Source organism: Oncorhynchus mykiss, chromosome 32 (assembly GCF_013265735.2).
Source record: "Oncorhynchus mykiss isolate Arlee chromosome 32, USDA_OmykA_1.1, whole genome shotgun sequence".
NCBI classification, from domain to species: domain Eukaryota; kingdom Metazoa; phylum Chordata; class Actinopteri; order Salmoniformes; family Salmonidae; genus Oncorhynchus; species Oncorhynchus mykiss.
In genome coordinates this window covers 20,201,544-20,226,265 of record NC_050572.1, presented here as the reverse complement: position 1 = coordinate 20,226,265, position 24,722 = coordinate 20,201,544, and the positions used below count along the sequence as shown (strand labels likewise).

The window sequence follows — 24,722 nt, the reverse complement described above, 5'->3', positions numbered from 1 at the left end:
TTGTCATTCTCTCAGCCAGCTTCACCTGGAATGATCACGTTTCAGGGAAGACCCAGATGCAGACAAGGTCAAAGTAACAACAGTTTATTAATCAAACAGGGGCAGGCAAAAGGCAAGTTAAGGGCAGGCAGCGGTCCGTAATCCAGATACGTGGGGCAAAGGTACAGGATGGCAGGCAGGCTCAGGGTCAGGGCAGGCAAAGGTCAGCAATCCAGAAAGGAGGGGGAAATGTACAGGACGGCAGGCAGGCTCAGGGGCAGGGGCAGGGCAGGCATAATGGTCAATACTGAGAAAACTAGGAAACAGGAACAATCGAGAGACAGGAGCAGAGGGGAAAACGCTGGTAGGCTTGACGAAACCAAACAAACTGGCAACAGACAAACAGAGAACACAGGTATTAATGCACAGGGGATAATGGAGAAGGTGGGCAACACCTGAAGGGGGGGGGGGTGGAGACAATCACAAAGACAGGTGAAACATATCAGGGTGTGACAGGAATGCTTTTCCAACAGTCTTGGAGGAGTTCCCACATATGCTGAGCACTTGTGGGCTGTTTTTCCTTCACTCTGCGAAGGAGGCCAGGTCATCAGATGCAGCACTCAATCACCCTCTTTCTTGGTCAAATAGCCCTTACACAGCCTGGAGGTGTGTTGTGTCATTGTCCTGTTGAAAAACAAAGGATAGTCCCACTAAGAGCAAACCAGATGGGATGGCGTATCGCTGTAGAATGCTTGAATTCTAAATAAATCTCTGACAGTGTCACCAGCAAAGCACTCCCACACCGTCACACCTCCTCCTTGATGCTTCACGGTAGTTTCTTTGCAGCAATTTGACCATGAAGGCCTGATTCACCCAGTCTCCTCTGAACAGTTGATGTTGACATGTGTCTGTTACTTGAACTCTGTGAGGTGCAATCTGAAGTGCAGTTGATTGACAATTTCTAAGGCTGGTAGCTCTAATGAACTTATCCTCTGCAACAGAGGTAAATCTGTGTCTTCCTTTCCTGTTGCAGTCCTAATGAAAGCCAGTTTCATCGTAGCACTTGATGGTTTTGCAACTGCACTTGAAGAAACTTTCAAAGTTCTTTACATTTTTCGGATTGACTGACCATGTCTTAAAGCAATGATGGACTGTCATTTATCTTTGCTTATTTGAGCTGTTCTTGCCATAATATGGACTTGGTCTTTTACCAAATTGGGCTATCTTCTGTATACCACGCCTACCTTGTCACAACACAACTGATTGGCTCAAATGCATTAAGAAAGAAAGAAATTCCACACATTAACTTTTAATAAGGCACACCTGTTAATTGAAATGCATTCCAGGTGACTACCTCATGAAGCTAGTTGAGAGAATCCCAAGAGTGTGCAAAGCTGTCATCAAGGCAAGGGGTGGCTAATTTGAAGAATCTCAAATACAAAATATATTTAGATTTGTTGAACACTTTTTTTGTTACTACATGATTCCATGTGTTATTTCACAGTTTTGACATCTTCACTAATATTCTATATTTTAGAAAATAGTATAAATAAAGAAAAACCTTTGAATGAGTAGCTGTGCCCAAACTTTTGACGGGTAGTGTACATGCACACACACACCTACACACAGCCTGTATAAACACACACACAGTCTCCTGAGAACAGACTTGCATAGAACTGAGCACCTCTCTACCATAATAGCAGCTGCTCTCTCTCTCTCTTGGATAGCATTGTGGGCAGGATGGATATCTTGGGCCCCGGAGGAATAGTATTTTATCATGGTCATGTAGTGCTTGGATCAAACGCTTACCAATGGGCTTTGGGTATCTCGGCCTGTCAGTCTTATCACAGATCTTACTGCCACTGCGTGATCCATTGAGTCATTTTATACTCCAGATAGATGTTTAAGGCTTTTAATTTCCCCTCTGACATGATGCTAATGCCAGGTACTGTGTAACTGCCTCCCACTTCCACTGTCATTCCCATTGGCTTACTATGAAATAAAAGTTGTAAAAAGAAGTTGGATCTTAATTCATGAGAAACATGAGAATTCATGTAGAGAAAAGAGAGGGGGAGAGCAGATGGGAGGGGAGATGTAGGAGAGGAGAGGAGAGGATAGGAGAGGAGAGGAGAGGAGAGGAGAGGAGAGGAGAGGAGTTACTTACCAGTAAGAGCAGGACAGCAGTGTACTCAAGCAACAGCAGATCTAGAGGTAATGGATTTACTTTCAAAGAAAACACGTTTCCTCATTGTTCCCCTTCTCCTTCTCCTATCTTCCTTATTAATCAAAAGCATATTTAGACAAACGCACAACCTTTAATGACATTATGATGCTGGGAGAAAGATAATGATTCAAACCTGAGGTTATTTATTTATGTTTGTATCGTGTTTATTCCATAAGGTGACATTCATTAAGGAATCGGTCCCTGTTCAAACATGAAGTACCATGAGGATGTGCAATCCAATAACAAGGCCCACACTTTGTCAATACTCCCTCATCAAGGGCATTGAAATAATGGGATTAGCAGCAGCAATAAAATATCAACAGCATGCTTCCATAATCTATGTTGAATCTCTCCAACGATGAAGGTGACTTTACGGTGCTCGCCATGTTGAAACGAGGGAGGCACAGGCCTGTAATGCAGATAGAGACGGGCATCGTTTGTGGCGATGTTTCAGAGCTTGGCTTGACTCGGGACGTTTCTCTCTAGTTGTTGTTTCATTATAGGTGCTGGACTAAAGGAAATACATAGTACCGTATGAAATAGTACAACATTAAGTACAACATTAAGGAAAACCTTTTTTTAATGTTTTCTGTGTTTTTATGGTATTAAAATGCCACGTCCCTACACTGCTTGAGTATTTCTCATCATCTACTGTATGAAGGTATACAGTACCTATACCTACCTATATGCTCTATTGAGGTGTGGTCTGCCTACTCTGTTCCCTGCCTGCTTGTGTGTGCCTCCCTGGTTCTTTGCATAGTGTGATTTAGTAGTTTCCATAGTGCAATGTATCAAACACACAGTTCCTGCCGTGTAGCCATCCATCACACATTACTCTCTCAGCAAATGAAAGCTGACCTCATTGTGCTACTGCCTTATTAGCCATGGGGGTTAGGGTGTGGCGGGGTGGAGATGACCCCAAGGTGATACCTCACCGGACACTTATCCCACCCACCCCTATATGACAGATCATGAGTATTGACATTGGACAAATACATTCAGATGAGAAGGAGTGTGCTGAGCATCTTCTGAGTGAGTGGAACAGCTTGAATCATGAATGTGAATGTGAGTTATGGTCTTGGTAGTATAAATGCTGAAGATGCAGGCATCTTGACTTGATTGATGTGCTATCCCTCAGTAGATCCTTCCATGATGCTATCCCTCAGTAGATCCTTCCATGATGCTATCCCTCAGTAGATCCTTCCATGATGCTATCCCTCAGTAGATCCTTCCATGATGCTATCCCTCAGTAGATCCTTCCATGATGCTATCCCTCAGTAGATCCTTCCATGATGCTATGCCCAGTACGTCCTATGGTAAAGAAGAGGCATGGTTTGCCTTGTTGTGAAACCATTTTCATTATACTGACAGGAGAAAATTGTCACATTGGCCAGGGTCTGGTTCAATGTTAACTTAAGGGAATACATTTCCAAAATAATTATCTATATAATCCAATATTATAATCTATATTGTTTAGTTTTGTTTTAATGCCTCTGTTTTACAATTATACATACAGTAGCTGACCATCAATAAAAGCTAAAAGACAGTGAGTTATCTTGATTGTAAAGATGCTGAATTACATTGCCAGGCATGATGTGTCATCTTCCATAGATTTCCATTTTAACAAAAGACGCTCCTGTTACTGTACTGATGAACATCTTAATCCATTATGATGAATGTTTTGACAGCAGCTGAACCGAGAAACCCGATTTTACCACATGATATGGAAGGGGTGATCTATCTCATTTGCATACTGATGTGTAATTGAGAGCATGAAGATGCTTTCAGAATATGTCCCTTCTCTCTGAACAACCGTATGCTCAGTGGCAATGAAAGTGGACACCTTTGCGGTAGCCAATCGTATTGTGCCTCATTTACAGCAAATTAACACAAAAATGTTTTTTCAAATGGTCCTTTACCTCAAACCTTATACTTACTTTCAGAGCTTAACAATCGGCAGTCCAATCGCATCATACAGTGTCTCTCATCACCTAGTCTGCTTTAGCAGATAGACAGACGCCTCATCAGGCCTCTGAATGGGGTTATCCAGCACAGTTCATGAGGGGTGCTCAGGACTGTTTGCTGTACAGTGTAATTACTTTAGGTTAGGATGGATCAGGCTCCTGTCTATCAGTCAGAGTCAAAGCTAAGCCCCTAATTAGGTAATTAACAGATGATGTGGAGGGGATCACTTGTTCCATGCTTGGAGATTGATGGGGAGGTTAAGAGCGATACATCCTTGACCAACTCCATTGCCATTATTAAGTGGGGCTGTGGAGAAAGTATAGCAGGTCTGTTTGTGTTCTCTTGCCAACACCTATGGTTATTGTCATGCCAGGACTAAAGGAGTTGGCAGGACAGCACAAATAGATCTGGAACCAGGCTAGGGCTAAATAGTGGTGGTTATTGAGTGAGCTGGTACTAAGCTCACTCTGCTTCAGGAGACACCCAGCCGGGCAAATGTGCCAAAAACAATCCTAATGTAGTGTAACTCTGAGCATGAGGTTATGGAGGGCTGCTATGTGGTTCATTAGGATGACCATGATATGAGTTATTATAGAGGGCTGCTATGTGGTTCATTAGGATGACCATGATAAGAGTTACTTTGAATGAGTAGGTAGGTAAGTGAACCCCCCCCCCCATACGCGTAGAGAGGGGATTGACGTCCCCATGTGCTAATTGCAGTGGATGGTTAACTCAGTAACAGATTAAGTGCCGAATATTATACAATAGCATACGGTTTTTCAGAGGAAAGTGCCATCTTCAGAAAGCATCGACATGCTCTCGATTACTTATCAGTATGCAAATGAGAGAGATCATCCCATCTATATTTCTCGGTGCCCCCCCCCCCCCCCCCAGTGCTGCTAAAATAAAAATAAATAGGAGCCTAAAGGAAGAGGCGCCTGCCGCGCTTTTTGACGAATGTGACACTCTCTGCTGTGCCTCGCTGGCTGATGCACTGTCCTAGGGTCCCCTAGGTGCCAAATAATAAATTACAGTAATAGGGTTGAGCTATTCAAAGCCTTCACACCACAGAGGGACATTTCTCTAATTGATTGCTTGATTATAATTTGATATGGATCGTGGTGTTGATTATCAATGGAGGGGTCATGGTTCCTGTGATTGCGAAGTTTTAAGCACTGATTATCTTATTAAGGGGAGTAGATTATCGTATACAGTGGGCGCTGGCGCTGGCGGTGGCATCAGGGCTGCTCCACCCTCAGCAGCTGGCCAAGTTGTCTCCTCTTACCTGACTGAAGACCGATTACTCATTCTTGGCTAGATGTGTTCATATCACTAGGGGTGGATTGTGTTAGATACAACCAAGCAAATTTTGAACAGAATAGGCCATTCAAGGCCCATCAATGATCCTCTTGTTTCCTATTCCTTGTATTCCAGTAAAATCCTCCACCCTGGTGTTGAAGGATCCGAGGAATTTACGCCCTGCTTTATTTGCCACTGCATCAATCCAGTGCTGTTTTATAAGGTTCCATCCACAGTAGTTGTGGTTTTACTGGTGTCCTCTTTGGGACCTCTGAGCTATGGCTTGGTACGCTCGCTTCAGTCATTGCTGCCTGACTCGGCTTTGTTTTGACATGAAACATTTGTGTCAGATACCCCCAAGCAGACCTGTGATGAATTGCACAGCTAGGTAGCAGATGATTTGGTCTGGAATAGCTGTCCCTGTCCCTGTATTTATATCACTGTCGGACGTGGCTCCCTGCATCATGGAAACTGATGAGATTCGACATTCCCTTTGTGGAACATTGCAATTCATTTCATACTGCAGCTCCTTACTGGATAGAACTCTCTGGCCATAGTTGTATGCTCTCGACTTTTGGATTTCTGGAGGCTAGTGTTTTCTGTATGTCCTTGTGCAACACTGACTGGGAGAAGAGATCTGCAGTGAAGCACTAGAGACGACTGTCAAAACTGTAGAGGAGTGTTGAATCTTCACACACCTACACAAGATGACACGACATCACATCATCCAAGGAGAATACATTGTGTTGTCAATAGGGCTCTGAGATGCACCTCCTCAAGCAGAGCACCAATTATTTAAGGTATTTTCTTGCCAAGTTGTAATTTAGATCTTGGAGACATGCACACACATCAGAACTAGACTGGGACATGGGCTGCATTCGTTCTGTCACTGTTTGAGTGATGACACACCTGAATTAGTTTTTGAGTTGTATTTTTAAATCCTAATTATTGAGCTGCCAGAACCACAAGGTACTCCGAGTGGAAGAGATCAGAAAGTTGAAATGGGCTTGTTTCTCTGGGACCTGAGGAGGATAACAAATGTGTTTTCATGCAAGCATTTGTTTAAATTGTCAGGGAGGGCTGACATTTTCCCACCTCTTGAGAGAGAACAACAACAGCCTAGTTGGCAACACTAACTTCTGAAACTGTCCTGGCATCCAAAAGCATCCACCCGAGACACAGGAGCCTGCCTCAACATATTCAGCATATTCATATTACCTCACATCTTGTTGGTTTTTATAATTAAATTCCCACTAGATTACAGCATTTTGTTCAACTGTTTAATTGATGGTCAATAGATAACTAAATTACTGTTTTGTTTAAAACAATTATTTGATTACAATGAATGGTGACTAAATCAGCTTTATGCACGTCACAAATGTCCTCCTGTTGGTCCCAGTCATAATGGCTCCCTCTATTGTTTAAGGCTTTGTCTTGTCTGGTCAGGTGTGAATGCTGTTGTATTCTGGCTCTCCACTGTCTCCTTGTTTATTCCTGGCTATCACTTATTTAAACCCCCTACCGGTCCACTAACTCCTAATTGGGCCAAATGTCAACAATTTATTAGTGATGGAAAAACAGCTGATAAAAGTTTATTGGGATGGATGGAAAATATGTGGCCTAAATTAACGTCATGCTTGTTAAGGCCAAAGTGCTCGTTTGCTTGTTAAGGCCAAAATGCTCCAACCTTGCAGCCAGTACAGTGAAGAGTGAACTCAGGCGCTACAGGAGAGTATACCAACCGCCACAAAGGGATTTAAAGAAAACAAATGAATAGTTGGGCACTGCAACCATTTGCAGTGCATGACATACCAAATATGTGAAGGTGTATTGAAGGTACATGTAGGTGTAAACCTAATTCTAGGTCAGGAGCTATACTACATTATATATATACTACATTATAAACTGGAGCACTGAATGCTGATTGGCTGACAGCCGTGGTATACCACGGGTATGACAAACCATTTATTTTTGATGCCCTAATTACAGTTTATAATAGCAATAAGGCACGTTGGAGGTTTATACCACGGCTAAGGGCTGTATCCAGGGACTCCGCATTGTGTTGTGCAGAAGAACAGCCATTAGCCGTGGTATATTGGCCATATACCACAACTCCTTATGCCTTATTGCTTAATTATAAACTGGGTGGTTCGAGCCCTGAATGCTGATTGACTGACAGCTGTGTTATGTCAGACTGTATACCATGGGTATGACAAAACATTTACTACAGTATACCAACCACCATAAAGGGCTTTAAAGAGGAATAAAGTAATGGTCTGTCACTGCATCCAGTTGTATGACGAGCCAAAGGTGGAGGCGAACTGTACATGTAGCTCTTTTTTTTTGCGTGGTCACCAGTTGTAGCCACCTGCCCATGCTTTGCGTTTGTGTAACACTGTCCCCTTAGAGAGGTAGAGGTGCTTTAATCTCTCTGCCTCAACCTCATCATTTCTCTTTATTGCTTCCTCTCCCATCCTCCCATCAATACAGCATCCATTTGAGGCTTGTCTCCATCTCTCATAATAAAACATCCCTCTTTCAAAGGCTATTTTCTATGGGTCCACATAAGAGGTTTTTGATTTATTAGATCTTAGGGTCCCTGTGGGTTCCTGTCCCTAGACCCCCCCCCCCCCCCCCCCCCCCCCCCCCCCACTCCCAGTGCTGCTCACTCAATGCGGCTCAATAACCTTATTCCATGGAAAGCCTCTCTTGCCTGTCACACAGTAAGGATTACATGCCATTTCCACTTGTCGCACATCCAGAAAGCCAGTCTGCTCCTTGAATGAATGTGCAAAAACTAGTCGATGGGTCAAATGAATGCAAAAATAAAAGATAAACAACTACTTCATCGGTAAACACCACCAGCAGGACCCGGCAGTGGAAGGAAAGATGGAGTTTGTTTTTAGTGGCAGGCAGACTTTTTCAAGAAGAAGAAAAGCAGCCTGGCTGGCATAGAGAACAGTGATGTGCGGTTCCCTTGGCTACCGTTTTCAATGTGGAACATGTCGGGAGTAACAGAGCACCAAGTATGGACCATCTATAATGTTTTGTCCCCTTTGAGGCATAACAAACAGAGAAGCACTTATGATAAACACTACAACAAAACATTGTTTAGAGCGAATATCACTGGTTATTATCTTTTGCGTGAGGGATCGTAAGTCTGAAGGGGTCAGGGAGAACAGCCTAATGGTGGATGTACTTCTTCTAAATGTGCCAGTATACCATTCACACTCTCACAGCAGGGGGAGTTTGCATATTTTCTGGGCTGCTAAAGGAATTCTGCTATTAAGACTCATGGCCAGTGGGGAGAAAGACTGCTCAATTCTTCATTTCTAGACTTTTCCCATGTTATGACTAGGATGGAACACTGTTTGAGCAGGGAACATGAACAATTTAAGTAAAACAGAGAGCCCATGGCAACGTATACATTGAGTGTACAAAATATTAGGAACATCTGATCTTTCTATGACATAGACTGACCAGGTGAACCTAGGTGAAAACTATGATCCCTTATTGATCTCACTTATTGATGTTAAATCCACTTCAATCAGTGTAGATGAAGGGGAGGAGTCAGGTTGGAAAAGGACTTTTAAGCCTTGAGACAATTGAGACATGGATTGTGTTTGTATTCAGAGGATGAATGGGAAAAACAAAACATTTAAGTGTCTTTGAACAAGGTATGGTACTAGGTGCCAGGTGCACTAGTTTGAGCATGACAAGAACTGCAACACTGCTTAGTTTTTCATGCTCAACCATTTCCCGTGTGTATCAAGAATGATCCACCACCATAAGGGCATCCAGCCAGAGACCATCCACTGGCATTTTCTACAAGAAATCTGCCTCCAGAAATAAAAGCTTCTCCCAAGTGGGTGTGACACCTACTCCCGTTGCCTGCTGCACTGCTGCTTGGATTCCACCTAGCAATTTGTTCATCATCTGCCCTGCCTCCCCCTGTCTGGCACAGGTACCCCCACCGCACTCCCCCCTCGCTCCAGGGCTTTCCGTCGCCTCCAGCACACAGGCACTGTTGGGGCGAGTGACTCTGAACTTACAATGGCTAGCCCCAAGTCGTTCTATATTTTTTCTTGTGCATGTTGCTATTTCCTATTTGCCTCATGACTCCTGCATGCTTTGTTGGCGATGAACTTTCTTGTTTACCCAACCGTGGGACAGACTATATTTGTTCCCACACTCAGGACTGTGACTCTCTATCGGTTACATAGACTCATGGCCTCCCATCCTTTTTTAACCACCTCTCGCCGGCTTTGCATTCATATTACCTGATGAAATTGCTGTACAATATGATCTTGTTGCTATCTAATGCACATTCAGATAAATCAGTACTTCAGAGCTCTCCCTGTCCTCTGCCGTGCCTTGATTGTATTACTGTTGATGATATCTGGAAATGTGCATGTACACCCTGGCCCATCTACTGTAGATCTGCTTCACGGATTTCTGCTCTCGTAAAAGCCTGGGTTTTCTGCACGTTAACACTAGAAGCTTATTACCTTAAATGGATCAACACTTTAGAGTGTTTTCTATCCCAATCTACCAGTTATATGCATATCATATCTTCTGGGCCCGAGTAGCAGGCCGTTTAATTTGGGCATGCTTTTCATCCAAAATTCCGAATGCTGCCCCCTACCCTAGAGAGGTTAAGGATCATATCACCTCTACCGTACTTGACACCCTAGACCCACTTCAATTTGCTTACCACCCCTATAGATCCACAGACTATGCAATCGCCTTCACACTGCACACTGCCCTATCCCATCTGGACAAGAGGAATACCAATGTAAGAATGCTGTTCATTGACTATGGCTCAACATTCTACACCATAGTTCCCTCCAAACTCAACATTAACTTCGGGGCCCTGGGTCTGAACCCTGCCCTTTGCAACTCGGTCCTGGACTTCCAGGCAGGCAGTCCCAAGGTGGTGAAGGCGGGAAACAACACCTCAACTTCGATGATCCTCAACACAGGGGCCCCACAAGGGTGTGTTATCAAACCTCTCCTGTACTCCATGTTCACCCATGACTGTGTGGCCACTCAATCATCAAGTTTGCAGACGACACAACAGTAGTAGGCTTGATTACCAACAATGATGAGACAGCCTACAGGGAGGAGATGAGGGTCCTGAGACAGTGGTGCCAGGAAAATAACCTCTCACTCAACATCAACAAAACAAATGAGCTGATCGTGGACTTCAGGAAACAGCAGAGGGAGTAAGCCCCTATCCTCATTGATGGGACTGCAGTGGAGAAGGTGGAAAGCTTCAAGTTCCTCGGCGTACACATCACTGAAGATTTGAAATGGTCCACCCATACAGTGTGGTGAAAAAGGCGCAACAGCAACTGGTACGGCAACTGCACTGCCTGCAACCACAGGGCTCTCCAGAGGGTGGTGTGGTCTGCCCAACGCATCACCGGGGGAAACTACCTTCCCTACAGCACCCGATGTCAAAAAGATCATCAAGGACATCAACCACCTGAGCCACAGCCTGTTCACCCCACTATCATACAGAAGACGAGGTCAGTACAGGTCCATCAAAGCTGGGACAGAGAGACTGAAAAACAGCTTATATCACAAGGCGGTTTAATAGCCATCACTAGCTGGCTTCCACTAGGTTACGCAACCCTGCACCTCAGAGGCTACTGCCCCATAGACAAAGACTTGGAATCACTGGCCACTTTAATAATGGAACTGTAGTCACTTTAATTATGTTTAAGTAATATTTACATACTGCTTTACTCATGTATATACTGTATTCTATTCTACTGTATTTTATTCAATGTCTCGATCTAATATTTATATATTTCTTAATTCCATTATTTCGCTTTTAGATTTGTGTGTATTGTTGTGAATAGTTTTTCGTTAATACTGCACAGTTGGAGCTAGGAACAAAATCATTTCTCTACACCTGCAATAATCTGCTAAGTATGTGTATGTGACCAATAAAATTTGATTTGATATATGATTTCGATTCCCATTTCTTTGTAAAACACATGGTGGGTGCTCTGTGGGAAATGATCTATATTTATTACATTATTTTAATAACTCCAAAGTGTGGAGTCTAAGAACCACATTTGGCAGATAAAAAAAGCCTCCCTAACATTTGAAACTTGATAACAAACCCATCTCCTTCTATTTCTTTGTGGCCTAAAATAGGTATTCAGCAAGTTGAGTCTGTCTGTCTGTCTTTCCGTAAAGCTGACATACAGACCGATCTGGTGAAAAAAGAAAAGACTGAGCAGGTTAGGCTAGGGTGGTGGGGTTCTCTGGCCTGCCTACTGCCTGCTGCAGGGGAGAGTTCAGGGCCAGGCTGGGGGTCTCTGGGATGCCTGCTGCAGGGGAGAGATCAGGGCCAGGCCGGGGAGCCAACAGGATTACTTTCTTCTCCCGGAACCCCATCAGAGGCCTGACACCTCAAACATGGTCCTGAGAATACCACAGCAAAACAGCAGGATGAGGATTTAACCTCTCACTCTCTCTCTCTCAGTTTCTCTCTCGCCCTCTCTCTCTCTCTCTCTCTCTCTTTCTCTGTCGACTAGGATAGTGAATTGTTTGAAAATGAAATGACATGAGAGTGTACAGTAAATCTCTCATTACATTTAGGGGAACCCCTGCTTACAGAAGTGACATGAACTGTAAGGATTTAGGCATTGTCAGTTGAAAACTCGTTGTTTAGGCCTCCAGGGTGGCGCAGTGGTTAAGGGCGCTGTACTGCAGCGTCAGCTGTGCCATCAGAGTTCCTGGGTTCGCGCCCAGGCTCTGTCGTAACCGGCCGCGACCGGGAGGTCCGTGGGGCGATGCACAATTGGCCTAGCGTTGCCCGGGTTAGGGAGGGCTTGGTTGGTAGGGGTGTCCTTGTCTCATCGCGCACCAGCGACTCCTGTGGCGGGCTGGGCGCAGTGTGCGCTAACCAAGGTGGCCAGGTGCATGGTGTTTCCTCCGGCGCATTGGTGCGGCTGGCTTCCGGGTTGGATGTGTGCTGTGTTAAGAAGTAGTGCGGCTTGGTTGGGTTGTGTATCGGAGGACGCATGACTTTCAACCTTCGTCTCTCCCGAGCCCGTACGGGAGTTGTAGCGATGAGACAAGATAGTAGCTACTACAACAATTGGACACCATGAAATTGGGGAGAAAAAAGGGTAAAAAAAAAAAAAGAGAACTCGTTGTTTGCAGAATCGATACGTTCTGCCCTCGTTTCGTATGTTTTGTGCAATTGCTTTGTCATTGTTGCAGTGTTCTATTAGTTAGTTACTAGGAGTTTACCAACAGCCTAACATCAGGAGAATGGCTTATGGCCTAAGAGCCATAAGAGCCTATAGCCCGTAGTGGAGGGATACACTGTCTGCTGAGTCTGTCTGTGACAGACTCAGCAGACAGGTCGTCCCAGGGCACTGACACTCATATGTCCAGCAAAACACTTTCTGTTTAAAGCACGTCAGCCAAACAACAGCTATCAGAGCTTTGCATGTTGGGAAGGACACCCCTACCGACCAAGCCCTCCCTAACCCGGGCGACGCTAGGCCAATTGTGCGTCGCCCCAACAGTCCAATGAGAATGTTTTTTCGACAGACCTCGGTAGGTGAAAAATTGCATAGGACCTTCATAGGCGGAAAAAGGAAGCCCTGGTCCATCTTAACCTGTGTTATAGGGTATTTATGGTGGGTGGTATCTCCTGCAGTGCAGCACATATATTCTGGTTCATGGTGGATTTATTTTCTGACTGAGTCCTATATGTTTTTCATTATTATGATTCAGGTTGAAATAAAATGCTGAGGCTGGTGTTCTGGTTCTGCTCTTGGGTGAGGGCGGGCAGTAAAAGAAGCAGGGGAATGCAGAATTGATTTACAAATGACTGACAAGAATGTTTTCCAAAGGGAATTTATCATAGCCAGGCAGACAGCTCCTCCGCATTACAATGCTAATGTCAAGGCTGAGCCATCTCCAAATCTAGAGAAACACAGTTTTATGCCATTTCGCTCCAAAAAACAAGGTCATATCATTGTTGACGTATTTTATATTGATTAGTGCACATCATTCTTTGAGTCATTTTTTATTTCATGTTACATTGTTTTAAAATAATTGTATTTTATTTTATCAAAACAGCTAATTAGTTTCTTCAGCATTGATGTAATCAAAATAAACTATTCGATCCTACTTCGTGATTAGTCGTGATTAGAGTAAAATTCTTCGGTCGCCGGTTCATATCCAGCTCAAAGGCCGATAACTTTTTAGAGCGGCAGGTAGCCTAGTGCAGTGGCCAGCAACCGTTCGCTCCAAGGCATTCCTAGTCGATCATCAAACATTTCTGTAAAAGACTCAACGATAAAGCCTTGTGTTCCTATTTTTCTATTTGTTTTGAGTTGTTGGCAGTACTTGCACTTGATTCAGCTGCCCTAGGGCCGAGAAGGCAAACTGTTCTCATTTTGAAACATTTAATGTGCCCGAAGGTAGAACTCTGCCTAGTCAGCAGGCCCAGAGAGCAAATCAAGTGCAGCTATTGGCCAACCGCTGGTCAATCAGATAGCTCACAGTATCTGCACAGTTTCCTTGAGCCATAGACTGTAAAAGGAAGACTCAAACACACAGCAACTGTGAGATTTCAAAACTTTCAAAACCATGACTAGAGAGAGACTTAATGAATACAGCAAATAGCTTCTGTTTTTATGAGTAAGTTCATGTTTCAGTTGTTATTCTTCACTGTCAACACTTTGTACAATACTTTTTAAGCCATGAAATGCGCTTTCTCCCTACTTCCACTCACGCTACAACCAGCACTGCAGCTGCAATTAATGAGTAGGAAAGCTGCTTGTGTCTTTTTTAAATTATTAGCTGCTTGTGTCTTTTTTAATATCGAGGAATATTTAACTTTCTCTGGTCATAGGAGTAACAACATGAATTGGTGCATGAGACAGAAATAATGCAGTGCGACTTGAGTTTTGCCATCAGCTGGAAGACTGTGTCCCCTTTTCTCATCGGAGAGAGGGAGAGCGGAGAGACGGTGAGTCAGGTGAAAGGAAGCCACACCGCTGTTCCCTCCCTCCCCTCAGACTGACCATCAGATGCAGGCCATCAGTCCAGTATTACCAGTGTGATCATATACCTACATTTTTTTAAATATAATTTGAAAATGGTCTGAGAAGAACAACAATGGCAGGGCAATTCAAGCATAGCCAATATGCAGTGATAATTTTTTGTCTAATATAATAATCTATAGCCTATAGCGAACCTCAATGCTACAGAACTGTTTTTAATTGGTTAATGTTGCATAGGCTTATGTTTTTGAAGGGATGTTTAAAAAAACTCTTGACTCAGAAAAGGTTGGTGACCACTGGCCTAGTGGTTAGAGCATTGCATCAATAACCAAAAGGTTGGTGACCACTGGCCTAGTGGTTAGAGCATTGCATCAATAACCAAAAGGTTGGTGACCACTGGCCTAGTGGTTAGAGAATTGCATCAATAACCAAAAGGTTGGTGACCACTGGCCTAGTGGTTAGAGAATTGCATCAATAACCAAAAGGTTGGTGACCACTGGCCTAGTGGTTAGAGAATTGCATCAATAACCAAAAGGTTGGTGACCACTGGCCTAGTGGTTAGAGAATTGCATCAATAACCAAAAGGTTGGTGACCACTGGCCTAGTGGTTAGAGAATTGCATCAATAACCAAAAGGTTGGTGACCACTGGCCTAGTGGTTAGAGAATTGCATCAATAACCAAAAGGTTGGTGACCACTGGCCTAGTGGTTAGAGAATTGCATCAATAACCAAAAGGTTGGTGACCACTGGCCTAGTGGTTAGAGAATTGCATCAATAACCAAAAGGTTGGTGACCACTGGCCTAGTGGTTAGAGAATTGCATCAATAACCAAAAGGTTGGTGACCACTGGCCTAGTGGTTAGAGAATTGCATCAATAACCAAAAGGTTGGTGACCACTGGCCTAGTGGTTAGAGAATTGCATCAATAACCAAAAGGTTGGTGACCACTGGCCTAGTGGTTAGAGCATTGCATCAATAACCAAAAGGTTGCTAGTACAAATCTCCGAGCTGGTTACATTGTAGGTGAAAAATCTTCCTATCTGCACTTGAGCAGGGCACTTAACCCTAATTGCTCCAGGGTTGCTGTGACCCCACTCTCCGAGGGTGTCTCAGGGGGAGTGGGAGATGCAAAAACATTATTTTTCACACTTGTACAGGTTACACACTTGTACATGTGTGAAACAGGACAAATATAAGCACCCTCTATTTTAACTTTTGACATGAGTGTTGAGTTGAGTCCTCCAAATTTTTCTTAATGAGCAGCTAATGAATGTTTGTCACAGAGTATGTTCCGTTCACCAGTTCAAAATAAAACCGTAAGTGCTGAACAGCGTGACCTAGAGAGTCATGGCTCTAACGAAACACTTAGAAGTTCCTTATCCACATCTTCAAGCTTTCTATCGGGTACTCTTAGCTCTTGGCCCTTAGCTCTTAGCCTTAGTTCTTAGCTCTTAGCCCCTAGCTCTTAGCCCTGAGCTCTTAGCTCTTAGCCCTTAGCCTTTAGCCCACGATCAGCTCCTTTTTCTTGCTCACATTGAGAGAGAGGTTGTTGTCCTGGCACCACAATGGCAGTTCTCTGACCTCCTCCCTATAGTCTGTCTCAGTGTTGTCGGTGATCAAGCCTACCACTGTTGTGTCATCGGGAAACTAAATTATGGTGTTGGAGTTGTGTTTGGCCACGTAGTCGTGGGTGAACAGGGAACACAGGAGGGGACTAAGTAGAAAACCCCTCTGAGAGGCCCCAGTGTTAAGGATCAGCGTGGCAGACGTGTTGTTGCCATAACACTTACCACCTGGGGGATTTCAGGAATTCCAGGATCCAGTTGCAGAGGGAGGTGTTTAGTCCCAGAGTCCTTAGCTTAGTGATGAGCTTCGTGGGCACTATGGTGTTGAACGCTGAGCTGTAGTCGATGAACATTCTCACATATTTTCACACATTTTGTCCAGATGGGAAAGGGAAGTGTGGAGTGTGATTGAGATTGCGTCATTTATCGATCTGTTGGGGCGGTATGCGAATTGGAATGGGTCTAGGGTGTCCGGGAGGATGCTGTTGATGTGAGCCATGACCAGCCTTTCAAAGCACCTCATGGCTACCGACGTGCGTGCCACGGTGCGGTAATCATTTAGGCACGTTACCTTCACTTCCTTGGGCACAGGGACTATGGTGGTCTGCTTGAAACACGTAGATATTACCGACTCGGTCAGGAAGAGGATGAAAATGTCAGTGAAGACACTTTACAGTTGATCAGCGCATGCTTTGAGTACACGTCCTGGTAATCCATCTGGCCCAGCGGCTTTGTGAATGTTGGCCTGTTTAATGGTTTCGCATTGGCTACCGAGACCGGTATCACACAGTCATCCAGAACAGATGTTGCTCTCATTTATGCTTCAGCTCGATGCGGATGTTGCCTGTAATCCATGGCTTCAGATTGGGATATGTACGTACAGTCACTGTGGGGACGACGTCATCAATACACTTATTGATGAAGCCGATGACTGAGGTGGTCTATTTCTCAATGCCATTGGATAAATCCCGAACATATTCCAGTCTGTGCTAGCAAAACAGTCCTGTAGTGAAGCATCTGCGTCATCTGACCACTTCCGTATTGAGTGAGTCACTGGTACTTTCTGTTTTAGTTTTTGCTTGTAAGCAGGAATCTGGAGGGTAGAATTTTGGTCAGATTTTTCAACTGGATGGCGAGGGAGAGCTTTGTATGCATCTATGTGTGTGGAGTAAAGGTGGACCAGGATTTTTTTTCCCTGGTTGCACATGTGAGATGCAGGTAAAAATGTGGTAAAACTGTTTTAAGTTTGCTTGCATTAAAGTCCCCGGCCACTAGGAGCGCCACTTCTGGGTGAGTATTTTCGTGTTTGTGGTGGTAAATAGACGGCTACGAATAATACAGATGAGAACTCTCTTGGTAGATAGTGTGGTCAACAGCTTATCATAAGGTACTCTACCTCATGCGAGCAATACCTCGAGACATCGCGCACCAGCTGTTATTGACAAAAAGACACACACCCCCACCCCTCGTCTTACCAGTGGTAGTGTCTCGGTTCTGCCAGTGAATGGAATATCCCGCCAGCTCTAAATTGTCAGTTTCTTCATTCAGCCACGTCTTGATAAAACGTAAGATGTTACAGTTTTTAATGTCCCGTTGGTAGGATAATCTTAATAGTAGGTCATCAATTGCACGTTAGCAAGAAGAATGGAAGGCAGTGGGAGTTTACTCACTCGCCTCTGGATTCTCAGAAGGATCCCTGGCGTCTTTTCTTCACGCAAATGACATGGATCTGGGCCTGTTCCAGTGAAAGCAGGAGATCCTTCTCGTCGGACTAGTTAAAGGAAAAAGTGTCTACCAGTCTGCAGTGAGTAATCGCTTTCCTGATGTCCAGAAGTTATTTTCAGTCATAAGAGACGGTTGCAGCACCATTATGTACACAATAAGTTCAAAAATAACTTACACAAAATACAAAAAAAATAACAAAATTGCACAATTGGTTGAGAGAATGTAAAACGTCAGCCATGTTCTTCGGCGCCATCTTATCTCTTAGCTCTTAGCTCTTAGTCTTTGATGGGGATAGCGTCAGATGTTACCGGTACTGTGCATACAATAAGGGCCGGTAACTTTGATCAAAATGGCATCCTGTTCAACAACGTATTTGTCAGCTTGCATGGTGAATGTTGTTTCCAAGAATCACACTGCAATCTGACCAAGGAAATATGACAATTGTTTTCCAAGACAACCAGGGTTATATTATACTGAGGAATGTTTTCCAAGATAACTTGGCTTCATGGATACTGAGAAAGTCAGCAGATCAGTAAGTGACTGTAGTATTATAGAGAATGTCATTGAGTGTACTATTATAGAGAATGTCATTGACTAGGCCTATATTATTCTCTGCTCTATATAACCTCTTCTCTGTGCTTTTGCTACGTTCCCTCTAATTGAGGCCTGATGAGCCTGTCACTCACATGCTCAGTGACATTATAATGGTGTTTGTATTACTGATGGTATTGATAAAGGGATTGTTATTAAAGGTTTGACTTTCCCCTGGCTATCAGAGTGTGTAATCTAATCACCTCTGAATCTCCAGGATAAACACATGTATAATTGCAAAGGAGAGATAGAGAATGGCCCGATCACTGAGACTGTGTGTGTGTGTGTGTGTGTGTGTGTGTGTGTGTGTGTGTGTGTGTGTGTGTGTGTGTGTGTGTGTGTGTGTGTGTGTGTGTGTGTGTGTGTGTGTGTGTGTGTGTGTGTGTGTGTGTACGTTCGTCCATATGCGTGTGTAGCCTGAAGTGTTCTCACTTTCGCCAGCCAATAGCTAGCTTTTCTCATGGTGCCGATTGGTAAGGTGCTTCAGGAGGGCGGTCATGTGTACCTGCAAGGCAGAGATCCCGAGTTTGCGCCAGATATTGGCCCAAATCGGGAGGAAATGGTACTCGCTGAGCGAGCAGCGTGACCTCCTTTACGTGCACTTGATTGTATGTTTCATGTGTGCATGTGACGGTGTCTGTGCGTTATTGGTTGTGAGTATGTGCATGTACGAGCATGAGTGTGTGTGGATGAGGTATGTTTTTCAATGTGTATATATTTGACCCTACTGTAGATTGTTTGAATAAAACATTGGCATGTAAACTCCTTGCATCTCACATGCCAATGTCTTTTTCCTCAATGTTTCTATGTATGTATTCCTGATCCCCCAAAATGATGTTTGAGTCCTGGATAAAAGGGATTCTCCAATGAGCATCGCTTTGTACCTTCACTATACATCCATACACACGGTCACGTACCATGTGCATGCATGTATATGTGGATCTATATGTATGTTATAGGTTTGCCTTACTGTATAAATTATATGTCTATAATTTATAACGTCTGTGCAGACCAGTCCATGTGTCTTTATCTGTACATTATGTATCCAAACATTTCCAAAACAACAAGAAAAAAACAAATCTGAATCCTGTTAAAAAAATTATGATCTAAACTTCGTTCAAATTAAATTGGAAGTCCTTGATATAAAAAAAAAAGGATAAATAAGACAAGAGCCGAGCTCCGAGTCTGCTGGGAAATACAGCTGGGACCTTTTTGATTCCAAGAACCCATGTATAGATGGAGTCAATTAATAGTCATGACAAAGATGAGAGAGAGGCTATGAGTGTCTCAGCACTAAAACCTGATGAATAGACTCTAGGAGGCCTTGAAGTGAGCCTTCATTTTATTCCTATTTATGCTGGAATAATGAAAGGCGGCAACTCAAATTCCAGTTATATCCCATTTCTGCTTCAAAACTGTAAAAGAAAGGAATGGGAGAAAAAACAGAAAGACCATCTACTGTAAGATATCATGTGTGGCATACAAAAGCTGTGGCAATACTATGAATTAAAATCATAATCAAGAAATGGTCTGGATTTACAAAATTTGTACTGTATGTGGTAAAAAGGTTGTATGTATGTAAATATATACAAAGACACATACATATGACGTTGCCTCAGTCAAAAATCGACCAAAACCAAACAAAAAAGAGGGTTCAGCTGTTATTTTCTGCTGTATACTACTTACATGTGGAGCAAAGCCCGATTCCTAACAGAAGTCTTTCCGTTTGATTGACAGCTGAGGACACATGTGGTGATACTCTGAGGGGTTCAAGTGGCATCATTTCAAGTCCCAATTTCCCGAGTGAATATTACAATAGTGCGGACTGTACGTGGACCATACTTGCTGATCCCGGAGACACCATCTCCATCATTTTTACAGACTTCCAGACGGAGGAAAAATATGACTACTTGGAAGTGGAAGGGTCTGAGCCTCCTACAATATGGTGAGTCTACTGCTATTTACTGCTACGCCTCTCTCTGTGTTTTCTGGTCATTGCTTCAATTCTTCACTTCAAAATGGTAATTTGTTGTTTTGTTGTGCTTGGTAGTCAGTGACTGCAAATGTAAATCACTGATCTAGGCTGTCATTGTAAATAAGAATTTGTTCCTAAGTGTATTGCCTAGTTAAATAAAGGACAAATAAAATACAAATTAATGAATGTAAGTGATTAGGGGTCATAAGTAGAGACCTACTTTCAATGTACAACATCTGAGGAAAGCCATTACTGTACACCTGCAATGAAATAGTCACGTTGCCACCAATTGTCTACACTGGACGTTGAACTTGTTTGGCTAAGCGTACTGACAATTGTGTATGTGTGTGTTGGTGCCGGGTGTTTCGTATTGTATGTTTTATGAGATATTGACATAATCATTAGTCATTTTGGAAGTGTGTAATATTTTTCTAATGTGCTCGTCATAACAATATTTTAGCTCAGAGTTCTATTGATTGTTGGAAAATGAGTCTATCGATTCCCTTCTCTATTCCGCCACTGACGATAGGACCCAGACGGATAAGACTTGCTGTATTTAGGGGAGAGACAAACAGCTCTTTTTCATCGCTTATGTCTTCATCTTTTTCGTCTTACATGAAATGGAAGAAAATGACAAGAGGACAGCAACATATTCCTAATTCTCACCATAATGTTTTGCATCCTACAAGATTATATTGAGTTGCTATATGCCAGTAGTAATGGAGTTCTTACCGATATGTCAATAATGATTTATGATCATATGAGATTATTGGTTGTCGGATGTATCGATACTAATTATCTTAATAGCAATGATGTATCTGAGTAGGGATCTGAATATTGGTACAGTTTGCTAATAGACAGCCTTCACAGTTTGTCTGGGATATGTTTGACCATATGTTTTCTGGTGTATGGGGTAGATAGATAGATACTGGTGACCTGGTGCCGTTCATGTATGTATTATAGAGTAGGAGTACTGATTTAGGATCAGTTTTGCCATTTAGATCAGAATTAATAAGAATACATTGGGGGATCTGACCCTAGATCAGCACTCTTAGATGCTTGATACATACTGTTCTTATTTACTTACTAAATCCTCTTCCTTCCTTGAGGAACATAGGGGACAGGATATGACCCATTGTTTATTTATGTAGAAGATCAACAATGGGTCGACTTGTTTACTTTTTGGTGTTGATAGTGTTGATAATCTTTGATTGGGAGACATTGTCAAGAGGATGTCTTTTAAATGACACTGAACCAATTGATATTCATATGCATTTATGGTAATGCCCTCTCTATCTTTGATTTGGGACTGGGCCCACTTGACAGACTGAGACATGACTTCGAACTCTCCACACCACTCCAAAACACATATCAGACCACATCAGTGCCATAGTTCATATTCAAATCCCTTTGGCATTTGCATCCTGCTTAGCCTAAATGTGTGTATAGTTGTTTCAGTATGTGGTTTACCATCCAGTGTTTTGCACACTGGTAGCTAGCTACCTGACCTTGTAGTGGGGCTAGTTCTGTGTCAACTGAAGCTGTTTGCCCCCTCCATCCCTCTCTTCCTCTCTCTCTCCCCCCTCTATCTCACCCTCCAACCACCCATCTTATTTTTCCCTCCTTCCCTGGCCTCCAACTGTGTAGAAGTAGAATCAGAGCCAACTTTTCGTCTTATTCTGTTCACATGTGGCCCTGTCTGTACCCAGAAAACACACAACCAACTCCACAAACTAAGCCAGTCGCTGTCTGGTTGTTAGTGCTCTGGTCTGGCACCATCAAGGGAATTACGTAATAGAAGGAAACCAAAAAGGCAGACACAATAGGGGGATAATATTGGGCTGTTAATGCCTTTTTGTGTCTTATGTTTTGAATGACTTTGTATGTCCTACTCGTGCATATCATATAATTCTGTGGTCCCTCTTCTCGTTTGCTGTTTTGTCCCTGTAGTATCTCTGATTTGTGAAGGCTGGAGTACACTTCTCGCATAGATGATTGTCAGTATCTCTATTTGTGACCAGGCATCCTTGCTAATTTGTAGAGAAACAGCTCTTTGGAGGAAATGTAGAGCATTTTGGCCCAAATAAGCAGGAAACCATAGTTCCATTATCTCGTTAGATTATGTTGTCCTTGAAACCAGGCTTATACAGGCAAATGTATCTCCCTTAACTGGAAGTCTCATGGTATCCCAGTATACCTTGTTTTCATTGTTTTAATGTGTTTATGCCAGTTTTCACAGTTGCACATGTGCATCGTTTGAATGGGAAATGAGATGTTTCGTAGAGAAGTTAGAAAACAGCAGCTGGTTGATTCATTCAGATAAATCAACTGGAGCAACATAGTTTTCTCTATAAGTATGTCTTCACAAACCTCCTTGAGAAAAGTACAGTAGTTGTGTCCACTTTAAATCACCTTTGACCTTTTACGAAGAAAAGAGCACAAACAAAAGTGAAATGGTAGGTTTTCTCATTTCAAGCATTCCCCTTTTTTAATCAGTTGAATTATGCAGTTTATTGATCGTTTAATTGGGTAACCCTTGAAGATGCTAATAGTGTACTATTGCAATTGGATATGGAATGTGATATTTCAACAAACACCTGTAATTGCTATTTTTATCAGGCCTCCGGTGATGCAGAACAGACATAAAGCAAAGCCTGAGTGAGTGTGGCTGTAGAGTTATTGCGGCTATGAAAGTTTGATTATGTTTTAGCCATATTTATTCCTAAACCTTCACAAAGCAGAGAGAACAGTGGAAGCCATAACAGCTTTTCATGGTGACTGGAACCGGATAGGTAGAGCAATGATAAACTTTTGTTCTAGTATGTGTGACTGCGTCCCCAAATAACATCTGATTCCCGTATAGGGCACTACTTTTGATCAAAGTCCTATGGGCCCAGGTCAAAAGGAGTGCACTATATAGAGAATAGGGTGACATTTGGGACGCCTCCTGTATGTTATCACTTTGTTTACACATCACTGACAAAGTCAGCTCACTACTCCAGGCAAAATATATTTTTCCTTTCCTTTGTTAGATAAGATCTTGTTTCATCCACTCAGACACTCCCTCCCTTGATTTGTTTGTCAGATATCAGATTCCGCTGATTAATGCTATCTATTTTCAGTACAACCCTCTCCACAGTAGCCCGCTAGCACACTTCCTATGCAGACTTCAAATATAATCCAAAATATCAATTTTGTGCTCTCATTCTAGTCTCAGGGGCTTCAAGTTGTGCATTCAGAGAGAGAGGCAGAGAGAGATAGGCAGACAGAGAGAGAGGGCAGAGAGAGATAGAGACTGCAAGAGAGACAGAGAGATAGACATAATATCAATGCTAGGATTGCTTTGTATCTATACCCCTGTCTTCCACACTGACACATAGATGAGTGTAATGTTGAGCTCCACTGATGGCTCCTGAAGGGTTCTGTCTTCTCTTCTCCTGAGCTCTGACTCAGTGGATCTGGGCTGACAAAGAGAAACATGCTCCTTCTACCCTCCACTGAGGGAAGGCTGATGGCTCTCAGGCAGCCAGGCCCAGCTCTGCTCCACTCTAGTATGGCTCCATGAGTCTGGTACTGGAGGGGTCATGGGTCTGGTACTGGAGGGACCGTGGGTCTGGTACTGGACGGGCCATAGATCTGGTACTGGAGGGACCGTGGGTCTGGTACTGGAGGGGCCATAGGTCTGGTACTGGAGGGGCCGTGGGTCTGGTACTGGAGGGGCCGTGGGTCTGGTACTGGTGGGGACATGGGTATGGTACTGGAGGGGTCATAGATCTGGTACTGGAGGGGCCATGGGTCTGGTACTGGAGGGACCGTGGGTCTGGTACTGGAGGGGCCATAGATCTGATACTGGAGGGGCTGTGGGTCTGGTACTGGTGGAGCCGTGGGTCTGGTACTGGAGGGGCCGTGGGTCTGGTACTGGACGGGCCCGTGGGTCTGGTACTGGAGGGGCCATAAATCTGGTACTGGAGGGGCCGTGGGTCTGGTACTGGAGGGGCCATGGGTCTGGTACTGGAGGGGCCATGGATCTGGTACTGGAGGGGCCGTGGGTCTGGTACTGGAGGGGCCATGGGTCTGGTACTGGAGGGGCCATGGGTCTGGTACTGGAGGGTCCATGGGTCTGGTACTGGAGGGGCCATTGGTCTGGTACTGGAGGGGCCGTGGGTCTGGTACTGGAGGGGCCATTGGTCTGGTACTGGAGGGGCCATGGGTCTAAAGGCAGCCTCTTTGCGCTGTCCTAGATAGTAGATCTGGAGATGAGAGAAAGCCTAATGCTTCTGCTCCATACTGAGTGATGGCTGATTGCACTCAGACAGCCAGGCCCAACACTGTCCCACTCTACTGTAGTCTGGCTCAGTA

At 43.7% G+C, this 24,722-nt stretch overlaps 1 protein-coding gene across 2 annotated transcripts in view; it reads left to right on the top strand.

Annotated features, from left to right (window-relative positions):
- LOC110489401 (CUB and sushi domain-containing protein 3) overlaps nt 1-24,722 on the top strand; it is a 650,169-nt gene that overhangs the window by 237,763 nt on the left and 387,684 nt on the right. For both annotated transcript variants that reach the window (XM_036971421.1, XM_036971422.1), the window contains exon 5: nt 20,126-20,333. In XM_036971421.1, the coding sequence (XP_036827316.1) occupies nt 20,126-20,333 (208 nt within the window). The remainder of the gene's footprint in view (nt 1-20,125; nt 20,334-24,722) is intronic.